General features: G+C 49.9%; 1 protein-coding gene across 5 annotated transcripts in view; it reads right to left on the bottom strand.

The window, feature by feature from the left end:
* Positions 1-4,866: 4,866 nt before the first annotated feature.
* The window catches only part of PBX2 (PBX homeobox 2), a 37,915-nt gene continuing 22,457 nt past the window's right edge, over positions 4,867-20,324 (bottom strand). For 4 of the 5 annotated variants that reach the window (XM_077331109.1, XM_077331108.1, XM_077331110.1 and 1 more), the window contains exons 3-9: positions 16,938-17,182; positions 13,966-14,156; positions 12,747-12,882; positions 12,308-12,452; positions 11,833-11,921; positions 10,617-10,703; positions 4,867-8,065 (exon numbers count right to left, since the gene is read on the bottom strand). In XM_077331109.1, the coding sequence (XP_077187224.1) occupies positions 7,973-8,065; positions 10,617-10,703; positions 11,833-11,921; positions 12,308-12,452; positions 12,747-12,882; positions 13,966-14,156; positions 16,938-17,182 (986 nt within the window). In that variant the 3' untranslated portion in view covers positions 4,867-7,972. The remainder of the gene's footprint in view (positions 8,066-10,616; positions 10,704-11,832; positions 11,922-12,307; positions 12,453-12,746; positions 12,883-13,965; positions 14,157-16,937; positions 17,183-20,324) is intronic. The other variant, XM_077331111.1, reaches the window with a different exon arrangement.

Raw genomic sequence — 20,324 nt, 5'->3', positions numbered from 1 at the left:
TTCCTGGAGCTTCTAAAAATTATTATTATTATTACCGTCTCTCTGCGCGACGAGAGAACTTTGCGCTGGGTGATGAGGGGGATATTTGTCTTTGACTGACGGGCGTTTAAAGAAGGGAAGAGCGTCCAGAGCCCGCCTCTTCATTCTTTCTGCCCCCCCTCCCCCCCAGTGCTTTCTGATACTTCATCAGGCCCTGAATGTGCATTTTTGAGATTTTATAGCTGCCGAATCTTGTCTTCTCTGTGCAGCTCCTGTTCATAGGTATAGCTTTGCCCGCCACCCCTCCCTCCCCAGCCTGCTTTCAGACTCTTGTGTGGTTCTTCCTCTTCCACGTCTAGGTTTTTATTATCCTGGCACAGGTCCCAGAGACAGAGGGCCCAGCTGGCAGCTTTCCACCCCACCCCTGTTTTTTTTTTAACAGTAGACTGCCTGACCCATCTAGGATTAGCTATGCAAGCCGTCTTGTCTGCATCCTGCTGCCCAGCCTATCTGTAAGACAGAGGCTGGTGCCTTTCCTTAAGAGAGCCAGCGTGGTGGTGTGGTTAAGACTGGCAGCTTCTAATCTGCCAAACTGGGTTTGATTCTCTGCTCCTCCTCCACCTGCAGCCACCCGGGGGACTTACGGGTAGTCGCAGCCCTGATAAAGTTGTTCTAATTGAGCAGTAATATCAGAGCTCTCTCAGCCTCACCCACCTCACAGGGTGTCTGTTGTGGGGAGAGGAAAGAGAAGGCGATTGTAAGCTGCTTTGAGCCTCCTTCGGGTAGGGAAAAGCAGCATATAACAACCAACTCTTATTCTTCTTCAGTGATCTCAGGGCTCTCTCAGCCTCTCCTCCCTCACCGGGTATCTGTTGCAGGGAGAGGAAAGGGAAGATGGATTTAAGCCGCTTTGAGACTTCTGGTAGCGAAAAGCAGCATATAAGTACCAACTTTTCTTCATAAGCTACAAGTCTCAGCCTGTTTCAGGGCAGGCAGCTCTGTTGTTATTATTATATTTAGACTTTTATCCCGCCACTCCCTAGAGGCTCGAGGCGGGTCACAACAATAAAAACTGCAATAAAAACTCCGATAAAACAATATATAATTAGAGCCTATCCCAGATCTCTGACGGCAGACCAAAATACCAGTTCACCCACTCTCTGACCAATAACCCGCCACAGATTGACCCAGGGGAGTCCAGCTCTCCCTGGTGCGCCGGCCTCAACCATAAACCACGTCGGAGGAATCCCATTCGTGGAACTGGGATGAGGAGTTTAGGCAATCCCTGTCCCGCTGCAGGTTGTCTTGACACACCTGTTCCTTTCCCTTAAGCCTGGACCCCAATCCCAGGAGCGCCACGAAAGCTTGAGCGGCAGTGCTCTATCCACCAAGCAGATCTCTCGAGCAAGCGAGCCTGGCTGTATGACCAGAGAGGCTGAGTTCCAGCCACGGTTATTGTTGGCCGACTTGTCTTGGAGGTGAAATATTCTAATCCTTCCAGGTAGGGAATAATGGAAAACCGCCAGTGTAAAAAATATACTTTATTGTATAGGCAAAAAAAAAAAATGTACAAGAGGGAGGGGGCGGTTGAGGGAGGGGGATATCCAGAGAAGCTGAGAACGTGTTTTTTTTTTCACCTCTTGAGATATGAAGCTTAGCTTCCCTCCCCCTCCTCTTAAGCCTGTTCCACTGGAGCTTCCTACCTGTAAATGTTATTTCGGTGACACTTTTCTTGTTCCAGGCTTGTTCACAAATTCAGAAATCTGGCTCTCCCCCCACCCCTTCCCCAATCTTGTGGACGCTGGAGGAGGCGGCCTGGGTGTTCTGTGCCTTTTCCTAGCAGCCATTCAACAGATGAAGTTTCATTCCCCGTTTCTGCTGTTGGAAGCACCCCGCCTCCCTCTGCAGACTAAGCCGTCCATACAGAAGACACCGAAGACGTGGGAACGCACGCTCGGGCCTAGTATTCGCCTAGCCCCAAAAAGAGTCCGTTTCTTGTTCTTTGGAAGTAGAAAGGGAGGTGTGGGTTGTTCCACAGGAAGAAAAACCTTTTTCATTCCTGCGCGTAGGGGGAAAAAATTGATGGCAACGCAGGGGAAGGGGAAGCTGGTCAAAAAGCACGAAGAGGAGTGCAGGTTACAGTGAATGTTTTAAGCTACCCGACTGTACGGGTGCGGATATATATTTTATTATAAAAGTTATAGTGACTTTTTCATCACAGGCGAATGGTTTTGCTGACTTAAACACAGGACGCTGGGATGTGTGCTTCATTTCCCCCCCTTCCCCTCAGTCTAGGGCAGCCTTCCCCACAGGGAAAACCACTGAAATGTAACACCTGCCTTAAAAATTGGTTAAAAGATCCTGCGAACTGTCTAGTTCAGGGGTAGTCAAACTGCAGCCCTCCAGATGGCCATGGACTACAATTCCCAGGAGCCCCCTGCCCCCTCTGCCTCCATGTGAGAATGTCCAGTCCCTTCAAGAGAGGCTTAATTTAGGAGGTTATTGACTTCCAGGCCACAAAATTTACTTCAGCTCCATTGCCGTGAATTAAACCTCTGTTAAAGGGACGGGACGTTCCTCTCCCAAGTTTTTTGGTAACCTTAGCCTTGATATGTTGGGAAAAACTTGCTTGTGTTTCAGCAAAATATTGGCATGTCAGTGCAAGGGCAACGTTTGCTCAGCTCTGCAGCCTGAGGTCTTTAAACCAGAAGTTGCCAGTGAACTGGATTTTTACACCCCACTTTTCACTACCTGAAGGAGGCTCAAAGCGGCTTACAAACGCCTTTCCCTTCCTCTCCCCACAGCAGATGCCCTGTGAGGTAGGGGAGTCTGAGAGCTCTGAGAGAACTGCTGTGCAAGAACAGTTCTAACAGAACCACAGCTCTTACCATGCTGGCTGTGTTGCAGAGTTATGGCATTCCACCATGACCTACCCTGTTGTTTTGGGTCAAGGGTAAGGGGAGGGGGTGGCTATGGGAGGAACACGTCCAGGCACTCTGCATAGGTGTGTGAGAGAATGAAACGGGCCGAATTTTAAGAACCTCGCTCCTCAGTGGAAGTGTTTTCCTCAAAAAGCATTTTGGCTTGAGTAAAACTGTAACTCTAATGAGTACTCTGACCCTTGGCTTCTGCGCACACAAAATCTGGCACGCGTCCTCTTCCTTCCCCACTCCGTTTAGCCGGCAACCCCACGCGACGTTACTCTCTTCCAAATCCTATAGATTTCCACACACCATTCCAATTCTGCCCCCTTCACGGGTCGGGCAATACCCACGTCGCCGCTTTTTGAATTTCCGCCCACTAGCCGCTCATTATCTTATACAAACTTTTGTTGGGTCAAACTTTGCGCTAGCCGCTTAACAGGCAGTCTTCTGAGGGGCAGGAAGGGCAGCTTGTAGTTGAGAAGTTGTGTATAATCACACTCCAATACCAGATTCGCCAAATTAAAACTCTGCTCTTTTAATGCAGGCGCTCTAGTTTCCCCCACGTCAGCTGTATTATACTGAGCTACAAGACCCTAACCCTCTATGTCAAGGTGGCCAAACTGTGGCTGTCCAGACGTCCATGGACTACATTTCCCATGAGCCCCTGCCACATGGCAGGGGCTCATGGGAAATGTAGTCCATGGACGTCTGGACAGCCACAGTTTGACCACCCCTGCTCTATGTGGTCATTGGCCAACATTTAGGAGTGTGACTGGACTTAGGGTTGTGTCCTTGGTGGCTTCGGCCCAGTTTTATCAGCGTTTGAAAATTCCCAGGCTTAGTTCCTTCGGGCTTTGAAAAATAAAGTTGTCATAAACTTTTATCGCACTGTGCCCCCCTAACTTGACATGCCTTCTAAACCTTTGCCCTTATGGGAAATGCCACACGGTGATTTATAGCCCACTGCATATCCGATAGTTTGTACTGTGGCCACGCCTTTCAGTAAGTTCACTTTTGGACATCGTCCGGTTGCCTGACGAGAATTTAAGAAGCCGCAACTTCTCCTGTCATAGGGGGGGTAATGGACTGATGGGCAAGATATCCCCTCTGTGGCTGAATCTGTGTCTGTTATTAGCTATTAAGTGTCACCAAATGCGGTTCATATTACAAGTTAACAAGCTGGAGTCCCCTGAAGGAAATACCTCGTGGGGGGTGGACCGGAGTCAGGTTGCTGACTTGAAGCACGGCGTTTCTTTCTCGGACGGTTTTAACTTGGGACTTCTCTTCTAAGGCCCCTTTCGGTCGGATCACATGGCCGCACTCTAAATTTGTGTGCAGAAAACTGTCCAATGTGGGGTTTGGTACCAAACAGTTAATCGTTACTACTTCTGTTTGGGTTTAAACGTTAAGGGAGGCAAATTTCTTCCAGGCCAGATTGGCCAGGGATTCTGATTTTGTTTTGTTTGGGAGGGGGGGGGATCATCTGGACATGGAATTGAGGTCACTGTGGGCAGGCAGGTAGTTGTGAATTTCTTGCATTCTGCAGGGGGTTGGATCCGATGACCCTGGAGGTCCCTTCCAGCTCTACGAATAACCCTTTAAAAGAGACCTACGACCTGGGGATTAAAAATAAAGCAAACGAGTCAAAACTTGGCCAACAAAATGGCTGCCATCAGGCCCTTGAGGACTAGCTCTCCCTTGCAAAGTGTCGTGGCTGCTTCAGGAAGCCGGCCCTCACAGACTCCAGTGGCTAGTGCCGCTTCACATAAACGCACGGGGACCAATTCCCTTCTCTTAAGACAGCTCCGGGTCTAGCTTATCCCACGCCACGCGCTGCCTTTCTGAAACGAGCGTTGAACGGTACAAAGTATGTTGAGGGACCTATCCTTACTCTCCAGCAGTTAGACGGGTGGCTTTCTCCCCCTTCAGTCCTTCAATCCTGTTCCGAAACAAATCCCAGGGGTAAAACTTGTCTTCAGTTTTATAGAAGAAATAATAACGATAATAAAAGCAAAGGAAATCTAGAGCAAAACAAAAAAACAAAAACAAACCCCCAAACAAAACAGAAGCCCAGAACAAATCAAATGGTTAGTCACGCAATAAGCCCCCCTCCCCCCCTCCAATTTTTGTCAAGGGGAACAGGGCAGGTTTGGGGGGGCTTTGCAGCACAGCCCCCCCAGGGCACACAGAGGTAGCAGGTTCAAAAGGTCTCTGTCCCAAGTCTCTATTGGTTTCCTTGCGCCATGAGGTAATAAAGCTATTGGGCTGACTAGCATGGAGGCCTCCGGCGATCAAAGCAGGAGAGCAAGCGGGAGCATCCGTGTGGGCTGGCGTCGCTCCTCGTCCGGTCTCTCCCGCCGTCCAACGTCCTTGCGCACGTCACGGATCGGTGCGGCCTTGAGTCCTTTTTCTCCAAGTCTCTTCGTTTTCTTCCGCAATCGACGGCCTTACTCGCATTCCTCCTTTTCGTCTCGTTTTGGTATCTTCTTAATCCCGCCAGAGACTTTCCCCCACCCTCCCGGCTGAACATCCCCATCCATTTGCAGCTCAGATGCCATCTGTATTTGTCATCTGTGTATTTCTGTTCCATCTTTCTTACACTACGTACCGTTATCCTTCAAATCCCCCTTCTCTGGTCCATAACCCCTTTTTTTGTGAGGGGGTTCTTAACCTCCTTATCCAGCTTCCTTGACATTGGGTTAATTTTTTGTTTGTTAATGCTATACTTCCGTCGGCGTTTCAATTGCTCCCCCGCCCCCTCCTTTCTCATTCTGGCTCCTCCAACAAACTGTATCCTTCCCTCCTAACTTCAGGACCTGGAGAATCCTCCGTTTTCCCCCTTGTCCTCCGTTCCTCTAAGATTTCCATCCATTCTGTCTTTCTCGTCCCTCGCTCGGTTTTCTGCCTGCCTGCCTCCTCCTCCTTTTTGATTTCAGGTCATTCGTTCTTCGCACAAACTATTTACACGCTCATCCTATTTCTCAGGGCGGGGGGTGAGGGGGGTGGGGGGGGGGAGTATCCTACCTAATTCTGGAATTGCCCTCTGGCCTATGCTGGGAACAAGCTATATTTGCTTTACTGGAACGAGTCCCATTCCCTTGGCACGGGGGTGGAGGGAAGTGCTGAAGGGGAAGCGGCAACACAAAGTGTGTGAACACTTTAGAACTTTTCTGCATGATCACATTCCCCCCACCCCGTACCAGATACAGCAGCCCTTGTACCCTCATGTGCCCCTGGAGGAGATGGGGAAACAGACAGTGTGTGGCTAGCTCCAAAGATGGATCTGCCGTGCACCAAATCAGACCATTCTTCTATGCCGGGATGGTCAAACTGTAGCTCTGCAGATGTCCATGGGCAACAATTGCCATGAGCCAGTTGCTCATGGGAATTGTAGTCCATGGGTCTTTGGAGAGTCACAGCCTAGCCACCCCTGACCAATGTAGTACTGCTACTCCGTGGCAATGCCTCTCCAGGGTCTCATGCCTTGCCCTGATGAGATCCTTTCTCCTGCTATGACCTCTGCCAACTTCTTATGTCTCAATGAGCTGCTGTGCTAAGGTCGCTAGATGGGAAACCTGCACAAGGGTAACGGGCAGTCTGCAAATTTAGTTGATCGTGTGTTGCTTGATCAGGCAGAAAAGGCCCTTAGATAGGTGATGTGGGAAGGGAGAATGATAGGAAATCAGAAAGGCAAAACGTCTTTTAAAAAGGAGGAGCAAAAGGGCCAACGTTCAGAAAGAAGCTAGAGAGATGCCTAAGACAGGACTACAGCAGAACGGACTAAAAGAACGAGGGAAGGAAAGGAAGCGTGGGACGGAGGTGAGTGAAAGCTAAAGAAAGTGTAATGAAGTCCCAGCCAAGATGGGAGGCAGAAGACACAGAGAAGCTACAGCATGTGGGACTTGGGTTGAACTTGGCTCCCTTCATTGCCTGGTTGCTCCCCCAAACTTATGGTTAAGCTGTCAGCCCTGCCGAGGAGGAGGTACGAAATTTGTGCTTATAAACCTTCCCTCTTCACCCAATGCCTTGCTCTGCCCTCTTCAAAACCACTGTCCTCTGATGACGAGATACCATCTGTTTCTTTGCCTAACACAGGAGCGTTACCCTGGCCTGACGCAGCTTTCTTTTCTGGAGACGATGCCCCTCCCGGACAATCCCTTCCCAATTCAAACAGTGTCCATCTTGAGATGCCCTGGGGAAACATATTCCCGTAGAAATGTATAGTGGACTCTTCCCCCTAGGTAAAATCTTTTGTCGAGACCGAGGAAAAGCAGCGTTTTCTGCGGGATTAGGTCTTTACCAACCATGGAGGAGATCAAGATCCTATCTCGGGCCTGGATGGCATTTGTAGCTCCGATGGGTTTTCCTTTTCCTTTTTTAATACAGATGCCATAATTCATCCTGGCGAGAGGAGACTGCGATTTGCCGTCTTGGAACCATCCCATCACGGAGAGATGCCGACGGAAGCCGTATCACGTGAAAATGACTTTGACCGTCCTACCGCTGAGCGTCCCTGTTGTGTCGCCGTCTCGAATCGTATCCCGTCTTACACAGTTGGGTCGCCGCCTTGGGTCCTCTCAGGCAGGCATGATTGAAGATTTCTGATCCGCCGGACAATGATATCAGGTTGCAGCTGCCACACTGGCTTGCCCGCCCCCCTCCCCAACCCCTCCACGTAGATACGCCATTTGGGATGTCCCTTCCCTCCCCCCACCCCACCCCACCCCACCGATGTGACTATAATTGGGTCCCCTTCACCATTTCTAGAGTTGCATCTTGGTTACTAAACGGGCGCCGTTTGGGATCGTGGGAAGACGAGCCATCCTGGGTCACAACGGCTGCATCCTGAGCGATCTCCCCCTCCCCGAGGAGTGCCGCTCTTGTAGATCCGAAGAGGTGCCGTGCTGGATCTCCCTCCCCAGCCCCTCTCCTGGCCCAGCGATGCAGTTATTCGCTCGGCAGAGAAGAGATTTCTTTCCCAGCCCGGTCTCGTTTGACTTTGGCCTCTTCCCTGGAGCCGGAAGGGGCAAGAGAGGCGGGGAGGGAGGGAGGCACGCGGCAGAGGAGGATCAGTTGGAGGTGTCAGAGTGGACACTGCCGGGGCCTTCTGTCGGGGAGGTCACGGAGGACGGGGTGGCCGCTTCCTGCCAGCCGCCGTTGGCCTGGTCAGGAGAAAGAGAAACAAGGGAGGAATATTCATCCCACAACAAACATGGCCAGAAGGAGCCACTGCCATCGTCCCAGCCCATAGCTGCCATTAGAATGACAGAATCATAGAGCTGGACAGGGCCAGACAGGCCATCTAGTCCAGTGATTCCCAACGTGGACGCTACCGCCCCCTGGTGGGTGCTGCAGCGATCCAGGGGGGCAGCGATGGGCCACAGGTGCATTTGGGGGCGATGAATAACTATTCAAATTTAAAAAAATTAATTTCCAGGGCACTGAGTAATATTTTTTCTGGAAAGGGGGCGATAGGCCAGATAAGTTTGGGAACCACTGATCTAGTCCAATGCTGGATAAGCCTCAAGCAGCCATTAAGATAATCTATCCAGCCGCTGCTTCAAGGCTGCCAGTGATGGGGAGCTCACCACCTCCTGAGGCAGCCAATTCCACTGTTGAACTACTCTGACTGGAGAATTATTCCCCTGATATCTAGCTGGTATCATTCTGCATGTAGTTTAAAGGCAGTCAAGTGGGCATGTTTTCCTTGCCCAGGGGTCCTACTGCAGACAAAGCAAACAAACAAACCAAGACTGCATAAAAATACACAATGTAGAATCCAGGCTTCCTGGCACCCCCTTGCCCTGTGTATTCATTAGAATCATAGAGTTGGAAGGGACCTCCTGGGTCATCTAGTCCAACCCCCTGCACTATGCAGGACACTCACAACCCTATCGCTCATCCACTGTAACCTGCCTCCCCCTTGAGCCTTCATAGAATCAGCCTCTCTCCAGCCTCTGTTTAAAAAATCTCCAAAGATGGAGAACCCACCACCTCCTGAGGAAGCCTGTTCCACTGAGAAACCGCTCTGACTGTCAGGAACTTCTTCCGGATGTTTAGACGGAATTTCTTTTGAATTAATTTAATCCCATTGGTTCTGGTCCGTCCCTCCGGGGCAAGAGAGAACAACTCTGCTCCATCCTCTATATGGCAGCCTTTTAAATACTTGAAGATGGCTATCAGATCTCCTCTTAGCTGTCTCCTCTCCAGGCTAAACAGACCCAGCTAGACAGACCTAACAGACATTAATTTCTTTAAAGGAAAGCTGCTATACTTCAAATGAGTGAAATGTCTGCAAAAACCTCCTGAAATCTCAGAAGCCGCAATGGCGGCCAAGTAAGATTTTAAGAAGCAGTTGGAAGATTTTGTCTCTCTGGCCCCTGCCGTGACTAGGCAGAATTGTACAAAATAAAACCACTCACAGGCACCTGCTCAGCTCCCAGAACTCAGATACCTTGGTGCAGAATTTGGATTACCAAGGCATAAAATCAAAGGGTTTTTTCCCCTCTTTTAGCACGGAGTACACAGAGAATTGGTTCTCACCAAGTTTGAGCCTAATTTATTAGACCCCCTCAGCCTCTAATTACCCATGAACTCTCTCTGTCATCAGGAATCCTAGATGTCAGCACTCCATCCATGATTTAGCACCCCATGGATGGATCCTGGCATCAAGTTTCCCATCCATCAGACTTCGGCCTCCCTCCCAGACATCTTAATCCCTCACGGCAAGGCTGTCCACTTCACCCTGCACCTCAGAGTTTTACCAGCTCAGAATATAGGTGGGGGCTCCCACAACACTCTTCAACCAAACAGAACAAAGTTTGAGCCCAGGGGCACATATAAGACCAACAAAGTTTTATTCAAGGTTTAAGCTTTCGTGTGCAGGCACCCTGCCTCAGATATGTATTTGAAGAACTGTGCCTGCACACAAAAGCGTATAATTTTGTTGGCCTTACAGGTGCCCCTGGATTCAAACTTTGTTCATAGAATAATCATAGAATAACAGAGTTGGAAGGGATATCCTCGGTCATCTAGTCCAACCCCCTGCACTATGCAGGACACTCACAACCCTGTCGCTCATCCACTGTCACCTGCCACACCCTTGAGCCTTCACAGAATCAGCCTCTCCATCAGCCTCTGTTTAAAAATCTCCAAAGATGGAGAACCCACCACCTCCCGAGGAAGCCTGTCCCACTGAGAAACCGCTCTGACTGTCAGGAACATCTTCATGTTTAGACGGAATTTCTGCTGTATTAATTTCATCCCATTGGTTCTGGTTCGTCCCTCTGGGGCAAGAGAGAACAATTCTGCTCCATCCTCCACATGGCAGCCTTTTACTCCAAACCCCTCACCATCTTGGTTGCCCTCCTCTGGACATGCTCCAGTTTTTCTACATCCCTCTTCAACTGTGGTGTCCAAAACTGGACACATCTGCCAGATGGCTGTCCAGCCTGTTGCTTTGTTCTGGTACCCACCTGTATGAGCTAAACAAAATGACACCCCTTCCTACAGCCAAATAGAAAATGGCATCAGGGGAGGGAGGAATCCAGGCTCAAATCCTCAGCATGTAGTTTTCTATGTGAAGAGAATAGTTTGTTTGTTTGGGTACCAAGGGACAAGCCATCACGGGGAAGCCTCCCCCTCAAGTCTTCGTGCCACACAAAAGTCTTTCATCTAAGTTAGACCAATTTCTGTCACCCAACACACACTCACCCTCATTTCTCGTGGGCTGTACATCTGGCTAGCAGCCATGCTGTCTCCGTAGCCGCCCGGCCCCATGGAGTGACGCATCGATTCCACCTGGTAGTTCAAGAAAAACATATGAAGAGCAGAGGAACAGCTGGCTGGGCAGCCCACAGCAAGAATTTGGTCAAAAGGGCATCTTGAAGTGGGGTAGGGGGGATCCTGAAAGGTTTCAAGGAGGGACTGATATTTCTTTAGGAATATTAGCTAAGGATTTTTAGTAAGTCAAGATTCTGTGCTTCCTGGGGCATGCTCGGTTCTTAGCAGAACATTGTTCTTCTAGTTACTTTATAAAATGATCTTTATAAGAGAGCCAACTTGGTGTCGTGGTTAGGAGTGCGGACTTCTAATCCGGCGAGCTGGGTTTGATTCCCCACTCCCCCACATGAAACCAGCTGGGTGACCTTGGGCTTGCCACAGCACTGATAAAGCTGTTCTGACTGAGCAGGAATATCAGGGCTCTCTCAGCCTCATCTCCCTCACAGGGGGTTTGTTGTTGGGAGAGGAAAGGGAAGGCAATTATAAGCCGCTTTGAGACTCCTTTGGGAGTCCTATTCCACTGCTGAACTACTCGGACTGTGAAATGTTTTTCCTGGTATCTAGCCTATATTGTTGTACTTGTAGTTTAAACCCATTACTGCGTATCCTTTCCTCTGCATGTCCTTTCCATTCCCACAGTATGAACTGCCAGTTTATCATCTTGTGACTTTTTCCCCCTCCACATACCCAGCTTTGTGGCATCTCTCACCCTCCCTGACATTCCTTAAAAAACAAACAAACCATGGTATGTATTACATTCTAACATGATTAATAACCACCCACAGCACAACACAAGTGGAAGTATATTAATGAATGTAGGCTTTGTGGAGTGTGTGGTTTTGGAAGCTGCATTGCTAATGTGTGCATGATTTCATCTATTGTGCCCCTTCATCTATGAAGAAGAAGAAGAGCTGGTTCATATATGCCGCTTTTCTCTACCCAAAGGAATCTCAAAGCGGCTTACAGACACCCTGTGATGGAGGTGAGGCTGAGAGAGCCCTGGTATTCCTGCTCGGTCAGAACAACTTTATCAGTGCTGAGACAAGCTCAAGCTCACCCAGCTGGTTGCGTGTGGAGGAGCACATAATCAAACCCTAATTGAATCCCATAGTAACTGGTCCAGTTTAGCAGGGAGGGGGGAACTGACCTGCGATGTGGGGTAGGAATCTCCATTCAGGCCTTGAAGGCCCATGAACATATCGCCGGAACTGGAGAGGTTGAAGGATCCACCAGAGCCTATCAGAAAACAGATTGGGGGGAGAAAAACAAGAGCAGGGTGAATGGGAGGGGGAAATACCGATTGCTCTAGCAAAGGAAAAGGTTAATTCCACTGCAAAGTTTACTAGGTGGGGAGCAAGCCAAGAGGATTCGTGTGCGGGAGGAACCCCTGGCTACTCCAAGCCCAACAAGGGGGCCGTGATGTTCTATTGCAAGGTTGTTACTGCACCAGTAGGGTGTGCTAGCTGTGGGGGGACAGGGAGGGGAGTGCTGGTCGTGGAGGGGATCTCCCCGGGAATTCCATCGCCTGGTGGAGAAGGAACTCCGTTATTACTCCAATCCCAGCAGGGACTCTTGCACCAACATGGGGTGTAGTGGAGTTTTTTTGGGGGGAGGGGAGTTACCCGCGGAGGAGGGGGTGTTGGGGGAGTCGCCCCCACTCTGCGCGGCGCTGACAGCCGTTTTCACGGCGTAAATATTGGCTTCCTCTTGGAACTTGCCGATGTTCTTCTTATAGCGGATGCGCTTGTTCCCGAACCAGTTTGAGACCTGGAAGGAGGGAGGCAGGGGAGGGGAGGGGAGGGGAGGGGAAAGACGGGAGGGAGGAAGTATCACAACGGAGGGATGGAAAGTGGGTGGGAAGGTGGGAGAAGAGGGGAGGGGAAGGAAGGGGAGGGGAGGGGAGGAGGGGATTATGTATCGACAGGTCAGCCATACAAATGATCTTTTCCCCCCCCCTACCGCCAACCCCTCTGCCCCGAGTCGCTCCTAAGGTCCCGGATAATCCCCGTGGGGCCAATTTAACACAGCCTCAGGACTGCCCCCCCACGATCTCCCCAGTACCTGTGAGACTGTGATGCCACATTTCTTGGCAAGCTCCTCCTTGGCCTCCTCGCTGGGGTAGGGGTTGCTCAGGTGTGAATAGAAGTACTCATTCAACACCTCGGTGGCCTGTTTGCTGAAATTGCGGCGCTTCCGCCTGCCAACGGCAAGTGAAGAAGAGGAGGAGGAACACGGGAGCAGCAGAGAAAGGACAGGGATGTAGAACGGAGTCGGAGAGAAGATCCAGGTAAGGTGGAGAGAAAGATGGAGAAGGGAGAGGAGAAAAGGTCACAGCGGCACGCAGAGGCAATTGGAGCTGGGCATTGCGTTCAGAGAATGCATGTGGTAACAACATACAAATTGAGAATGTGGCATGTTGGGAAGGGCCATGGCTCAGTTATAGAGCATATTCCTGACATGCAGAAGGCCCCAAGTTCAATCCCTGCACATCTCTGGTCAGGAAGATCTCGCAGAATCTGGCAGGGAGGGAGGAGGTGATGGAAAGACTTCTACGGCCATTTCCACACCAGGAACTCCCGTGTGGCAGAACAAATCCGGGAGAGCCAAGGTGCACTGGGCCAGGTGCTCCCCCATCTGGGAGCAGGAAGAGGTCTCCCATCCAAATTCTAACCAGGGCTAACCCTGCTTAGCTTCCAAGCTCTGATGAGATCACGCTAGCCTGAACCATCCTGGCCAGGGTGAAAATGATTTGAAGTTTCCTTTAGTGCCACACTCTTGCTAGATTTGAGTCAAATGGCACCTTAGAATTCAACAAGATTTTTTTTTTGGGGGGGGGGGTATAAACTTCCCCTTCAGGGGCACTGACCCTTGAAATCTTCTGCCTCACAAAATGATTCGGTTTCTAAGGTGCTCTTGGACTCAAATCTTGCGGCTGTCCTGCAGACTGACATGCCTGCCTTCCGAAACTGTAACAGTTTTCCTTGGCATACTAGCTTTCTAGAGTAGGGATAGTCAACCTGTGGTCCTCCAGATGGCAGGGGCTCATGGGAATTGTAGTCCATGGACATCTGGAGGACCACAGGTTGACTACCCCTGTTCTAGAGCACACTTTCTCACCACTGAGAAACCCCCAAAACATTCTTCAGGGTTTGAGAGCCCCTAGAAGTGGCATGATGGTGCGGAATATGGTCAGGAAGCAGAGCTGTGGACACGCTCACCTGGGGGCCCTTCCCCTTCCCACCCCCTCACCCCCATCGTGGCTAACGGGGCCATGGCTAACCTGGCATCAAGGAAACGGGAGCGCAGAATCATGACGGCTTCGCACGTGCTCTGCTTCAGCTGCATCTGGATGGAGCTGAATTTGCGGTGGATGATGCTGACCATGCGCTCGATCTCCTTGGGCGACACGGGACGCGTGCGGCTCTGCTCCCGGAGGAGGTTCATCACATGTGTCGTGAACTCGTTGCAGGCCTGAAGGGAGGGGAGAGGAGAAGAGGCGATGAGGAAGTAGGAGAGTTGGTGAGATTACAGAATAGGACTGGCGCACCTGAGTACACCAGTCAGAAATGCTTATTCCCAAGCCCCAACACACAGGGAAGTCACAATGGTAGGTGCATTAATCCTCCTGTAATTCTATGGAAATGTTGCCCTCACACACAGGATCTTCCCTTTTTTTCTTCTTTCTTGCTGAACAGCCCTTTATCCATTTTCTTCTTATTTGTTTGTCTATGGCTGTCTTGCCCAGTCACTGGAATATATATATTTTGATTGCGCTTCGCCTATGTATTTGTGGAGAACCTGCTGTTGAAGACCTTTATCATTATGTTTTGGATTGCCCACTATACTTGGAGCCAAGAACCAAATATATTGAGAGATGTTTGAGTGGCCAGAACTTCCATGCGAATTTGGACAAAATAGTCTTTTTTATTATCGGATACCAACCCCTTAATTAGTTATAATGTTTCACTATTTGCATTAGCAGCAAGGAAAATTCAAGCCAAATTTATGCCACCAGAGAGCTAGAAACCTGAATTCTTATTGTCTTTTATTATCTTTGGACTACCGCATGTATTGTTCTAATTCTTTTACTGTTTTCATATCAACTGATATGATATTGATTGCATTGTAATGGCCTATGGCTGGAAACAAAGTCTTATGTATGCATGTATATTTTGATGACGGTGGCCCAGCCCAGGAAACTGAGAGAAGAGACAAGATCACCTTCTTATATTCAGCTTCTGAAATGGCACATGGGAGGCTTCTGAAAGTTCAAAATAAAATTGTTTGGAGAGCCAGTTTGGTGTAGTGGTTAGGAGTGCGGACTTCTAATCTGGCGAGCCAGGTTTGATTCCCTGCTCCTCTACATGCAACCAGCTGGGTGACCTTGAGCTCGCCACAGCACTGATAAAACAGTTCTGACTGAGCAGGAATATCAGGACTCTCTCAGCCTCACCCACCCCACAGGGTGTCTGTTGTGGGGAGAGGAAAGGGAAGGTGACTGTAAGCCGCTTTGAGCCTCCTTCAGGTAGGAAAAAGCAGCATATAAGAACCAACTCTTCTTCTTCTTCTATTTAACAGAGGAGAAAAGATCAGATGGCAGGATGTATGAGGTGAATGGCTAATAAAACTGAGGTAACTTTGTACTAACTCTAGGTAATTTGTTGCCTGCAAGTGTTTCTGCAATTCAAAAAGGCTTTCTTTTCAATTTCTGCTTAAACAGAGCAGTCTTGTCAGAGCTCTCTCTGCCCCACCTCCCTCACAGGGTGCCTGTTGAGGGGAGAGGAAGGGAAGGCAATTGTAGGCCACTTTGAGACTCCATTGGGTAGCAAAGTGCGCGGTATAAAAACCAACTCTTCTTCTTGAATCACACTGACATTTCTGTAGGCTGTTTTTTGGTTTCCAGCAGCTAGGTTGGGGCTGTGGCTCTGTGGCAAAGCCGCTGCTTTGCATGCAGAAAGCCCCAGGATCAACCTGCAGCATCTCCAATTAAGAGAACAGAGTCCTGTGGCACCTTTAAGAACATCAGTGTTTAATTCTGGGCATAAGTTTCGTTGGTCTTAAAGTTGCCACTGTGCATACACCAAAGCTTGTGCCTGGAATCCAATTTGTTGATCCTAGAGCTGCCACCAGATGCAAACTTTGCTATGTCACTTCAGGCCCATTCAGGCTACCCAGCGGAGGCCAATTAAAAGGATCAGGCAGGTGATGGTGCAAAAATTGTCCACATTTGACACTGGAGAGCTGCTACCAGTCAGAGCAGAACACAGGAAGCTGGACCCTTGGCTGGACTTTTGCTTACTCTGACTGGCAGGGGCTCAGCTGGAGGTCACCTGGTTCTTTTAAATCACAGGTGGTGGAGGACCTTCTGAATACAAACCACGGTCTCTGCTTAGGGTTGCCAACCTCCAGGTGGCATCTGTAGATCTCCTTAGATCAGTTCCTCTGGAGAAAATGGCTGCCTTGGAGGGTGGCTTTTCTAGCATTGTATTCTAGTGAGGCCTCACCTGACCCCCTAAATCCCCAGGAATTTCTCAAACGAGCTGGCAACCCAAGCTGTCCTACTGAGCCACAGTCCCTCCCTGCGGCTATGCAGAGTCCCCACAGCTCTTGAAGCAATCTATCAAAAATTGATAGTCTTTGTCAAATCAGGGACTATCCTCCATAACGGACAAAGGTGGAGCCCAGTGGCTTGTTTATTTTATTATTATTTCTTATTAAACTTATACCCCACCCCTCTCGACAAGTCAGCTCGGGGACGCTTACAAATAAAATGCAAATAGGCTTTACAATAAGTACGATAAAAACACTAAAAACTACATTCCCCCCCTCCCAATTAAAATTGTTTGGGACCAACAAAGTTTAATTCTGGGTATACCAAAAGTGGCCAAACCGTGACTCTCCAGAGGTCCATGGACTACAATTCCCATGAGCCCCTGCCAGCATCCGGCAGGGTTTCATGGGTATCGTAGCCCACAGACACCTGGAGAGCCACAGTTTAGCCACCTCTGGATAAGCTTCCATGTTCAGGCGCTCAAAAACTGATATTTGGACTAAATCTTAGCTGATCTTAAAGATGCCACTGGGCTCAACTTTTATTGTGCTTCAGACCAACACGTCTAACCACCTGAATCCGTCCCCCATACTTTTGCTTATTGTTTTGTTCCCTTTTAATTAAAAAAAAAAAACCTCCCCCTGGTTGTTGTTATTCTTGTTAAACCAAAGCGCAAGTGCCGGAACAGGACCACCCCTCACCTGTTCGTATTTCTCCAGCTCCGAGTGGTAGATCTGGCGGATCTGGGACAGCTTGTTGCGGTAGTCAGAGTGCTCAATGGAGTTGTCCGGGGATACCCCTCCTGCCGCTGCGGCCGCTGCGGCAGCTGCGGCTGAACCGCCCCCCTTCTCCGGCCCGGCCACCCCCTCCGCGAGGAGCATGTTGTCCAGACGCATCAGCTGGGGGTCCACAGGTTCCTCCTCCTGTGAGCTTCGGATGCTCAGTCCTAAACACGGGGGGAGGAAAGAGTTAACAGGTCCGGAGGCCCCCATCCGGCCCACAGTGCCCTCCACCTTCCCCGGTGGGCGTCCCGCCCTCCCCTCCTGGAGCCTCCTTCCACTCTTGTCGCTTGGCAGGAGACTAGGTCACTGCTGGGTCATTGCCATGGCAACCATGGGCCCAGAAACGGGGTAGCAGTTTTTTGGCAAACGCACAGATATTGGGGGGGGGGGGGGGGAGAAGTGCCAAAAGCAAAGAAAGAAGAGCCAAATTAGTTGTATCAAGAGCAGAAAAGGGGGGGGGTGCAGCCCCACACAGCCTCTGGCCCTGAGGTCGTCATCTTTGCAAAGGAAGACAAAGATCATTATAGTGGGCAAGCTTTTTGGTTAACCAGAACGCTTCTTCTGGCTGGATGTTAACCCCCATCCCTGCAAGTATGAACAGAGTTTGGAGAACAAAGAAGGCCTCAGGACATGATGGGACCTTAAGGTACTGTCTAGCCAAACTGGCTCTCTAGAGCAGGGGTAGTCAACCTGTGGTCCTCCAGGTGTCCATGGACTACAATTCACATGAATTGTAGGCTAGTATGGGGCTAGTATGCGTTTGCTGGCAGGTTCTCATGGGAATTGTAGTCCATGAACATCTGGAGGACCACAGGTTGACTACCCCTGCTCTAGAGGTCCAAGGACTACAGTTCCCACAAACCACTGCCAGCACAGGCTGTGAGGGGCTCATGGGAACTGTAGGACATCTGGAGAGCCACAGTTTGTCCACCCCTGCTGAACTGTAATGCATGAGAGAATAAAGGGAGGGAGCCTGGAAGTGTCCGTGTCCCCTACTCCTGCCAAAGTCAATTTAAGACAATTTTGGGGCTTGAGGCCTAGAAACCAACTGGCCTCCCTGCCCCCACAACACCCACAGGCTTGATTCAAACTTGACATAGGCAGACGAGAAGAGATTCCCGTTCCAGCTTTGCACACACTCATCAGGTTTCAAATGTTACCTGCTCAATATAAATGCTCTAGAGCAGGGGTAGTCAACCTGTGGTCCTCCAGATGTCCATGGACTACAATTCCCATGAGCCCCTGCCAGCGTTTGCTATAACCTATAGCAGGGGTGGCCGGACTGTAATGTTCCAGTCTGTTTCTGGACTACAATTCCCACAAGCCCCTGCCAATGGCCCATGCTGCCAGGGGCTCGTGGGTATTGTAGTCCATGAATATTTGGCAAGTCACAGTACGGCACTTTTGACCACCACCCAAGTTGTGTAATCCAGGCAGGCATAGCGCCAGTGCGCAATTGTTGGATACGCAGCAGAAATGCATGCAGCAGTGCAGTTTCTGGTAGGAACTACACCCCCCTGAGCCAGTAGCATTTTTGGTACATATTATTTTGGCGTACCTACCTCACATATCAGAAGAGCACATTATATGTGAGCCTCTTTGTATGTGTGCACACTGTTTTGCCTGAACACAGATTTTCCAGCTCTGGCGCGTGCAAGAATCTGGGTTTCTGAATGGATGTGCCGAAGCTGTACAACGCATGTGTTGCCCTATTCACAAGTATACTGAGAAAATTGTTCCTGATACACAAGGTAGGAATGCCAATGTGTACCCTCAGGAACCTGGGTTTTTGACTGTGTGTACATAACCAGAGAGCGACCAGAGAGCTTTCAAATTGCTATTTGACAATTTTGTGAGAGATTTAGCTGCCATATCCCTTGTATTTTTTCCCTGTTGCACCACTGGGGGGCACCGGTATTTACAAAAGTGTGGCATAGCAATTTGAAAGCTCTCTGGTTGCACAGTAAGATGAGGGCATAACGAAAGGGATATGGTGTCAACATGGGCAGGAGCTTCAAAAATGTGAACTTCCCACTCAGACACTTTACACTTCTTCACCTGAAGAGTAATTAATCTGTGGCATTCACTGCTGCAGGAAGTGGTATACAAGTCTACAAATACACAAGTGGTATACAAGTACAGACAGCTTCAAGAGTGGATTGGATAAGCATATGCCGCCGAAGTCCATGAGGCCACAAAGTATAGATGGATCATGACGCCTGGGGCAGGGATGTTCTGTAATCTTGGTGCCTGGGGGGGCAACTAGGAATGCCAGGACTACTGGACCAGCTGGCGGGGGGTAGGGGGGAACTTACCAGGAGCAACAAGAGAGTAAACACAACGCTGCTACGTTACCTGGAAGTGATGTAGCCATGTCATTGATGTCAGGGGCAACTCTCTGGTTTGAGGACAAAATGTCTATGGTTGAATTAGCTTCTTACCATAGAGTTTTGCCCCCAAACCAGAGCGTCCCCCCCCCAATATTGCCAATGTGCCTATGTCACTTCCAAGTGTAGTGTGTCGTGGTTAGGAGTGCGGACATCTAATCTGGCATGTTGGGTTCGATTCTGCCCTCCCCGCAGCCATCTGGGTGACCTTGGGCTCACCACAGCACTGAAAAAACTGCTCTTACCAAGCAGTGATATCAGGGCTCTCTCAGCCTCTCCTCCCTCACAGGGTGTCTGTTGTGGGGAGAGGAAGGGAAGGAGAATGTAAGCCGTTTTGAGACTCCTTCAGGTAAAGAAAAGTGGCATATAAGAACCAACTCTTCTTCTTCAGTAATCTCAGGGCTCTCTCAGCCTCACCTCCCTTACAAGGTATCTATGGCCAGGAGAGGAAAGGGAAGGCGTTTTCATGGCAGACTCAATACGGGGTGGTTTGCCAGTGCCTTCCCCAGTCATTACCGTTTACCCCCCAGCAAGCTGGGTACTCATTTTACCGACCTCGGAAGGATGGAAGGCTGAGTCAACCTTGAGCCGGCTGCTGGGATTGAACTCCCAGCCTCATGGGCAGAGCTTCAGACTGCATGTCTGCTGCCTTACCACTCTGCGCCACAAGAGGCTCTCCAATTAGAAGACGGTAACTCTAAGGAAAGCATTTCTGAAATTCTGGCCTCCACTGGCGGACCACCTGGTGGCATCTGGGTTTTGGCTATTGTGTGACACCAATTGTTGGACAGGCTGGACTGCGGCCTAAAAACCCGGCCACAAAACCCATCTCTCTGACGTGATAGCTTTCCACTGTCGATTTTTATTTATTATGCCTTGTTTATAACCTCTGTTCCTCATAGGTCAAGGTGGCTTACAA

Source organism: Paroedura picta, chromosome 3 (assembly GCF_049243985.1).
Source record: "Paroedura picta isolate Pp20150507F chromosome 3, Ppicta_v3.0, whole genome shotgun sequence".
Classification (NCBI taxonomy): Eukaryota; Metazoa; Chordata; class Lepidosauria; order Squamata; family Gekkonidae; genus Paroedura; species Paroedura picta.
This window is presented reverse-complemented; position numbering and strand designations above follow the sequence as displayed.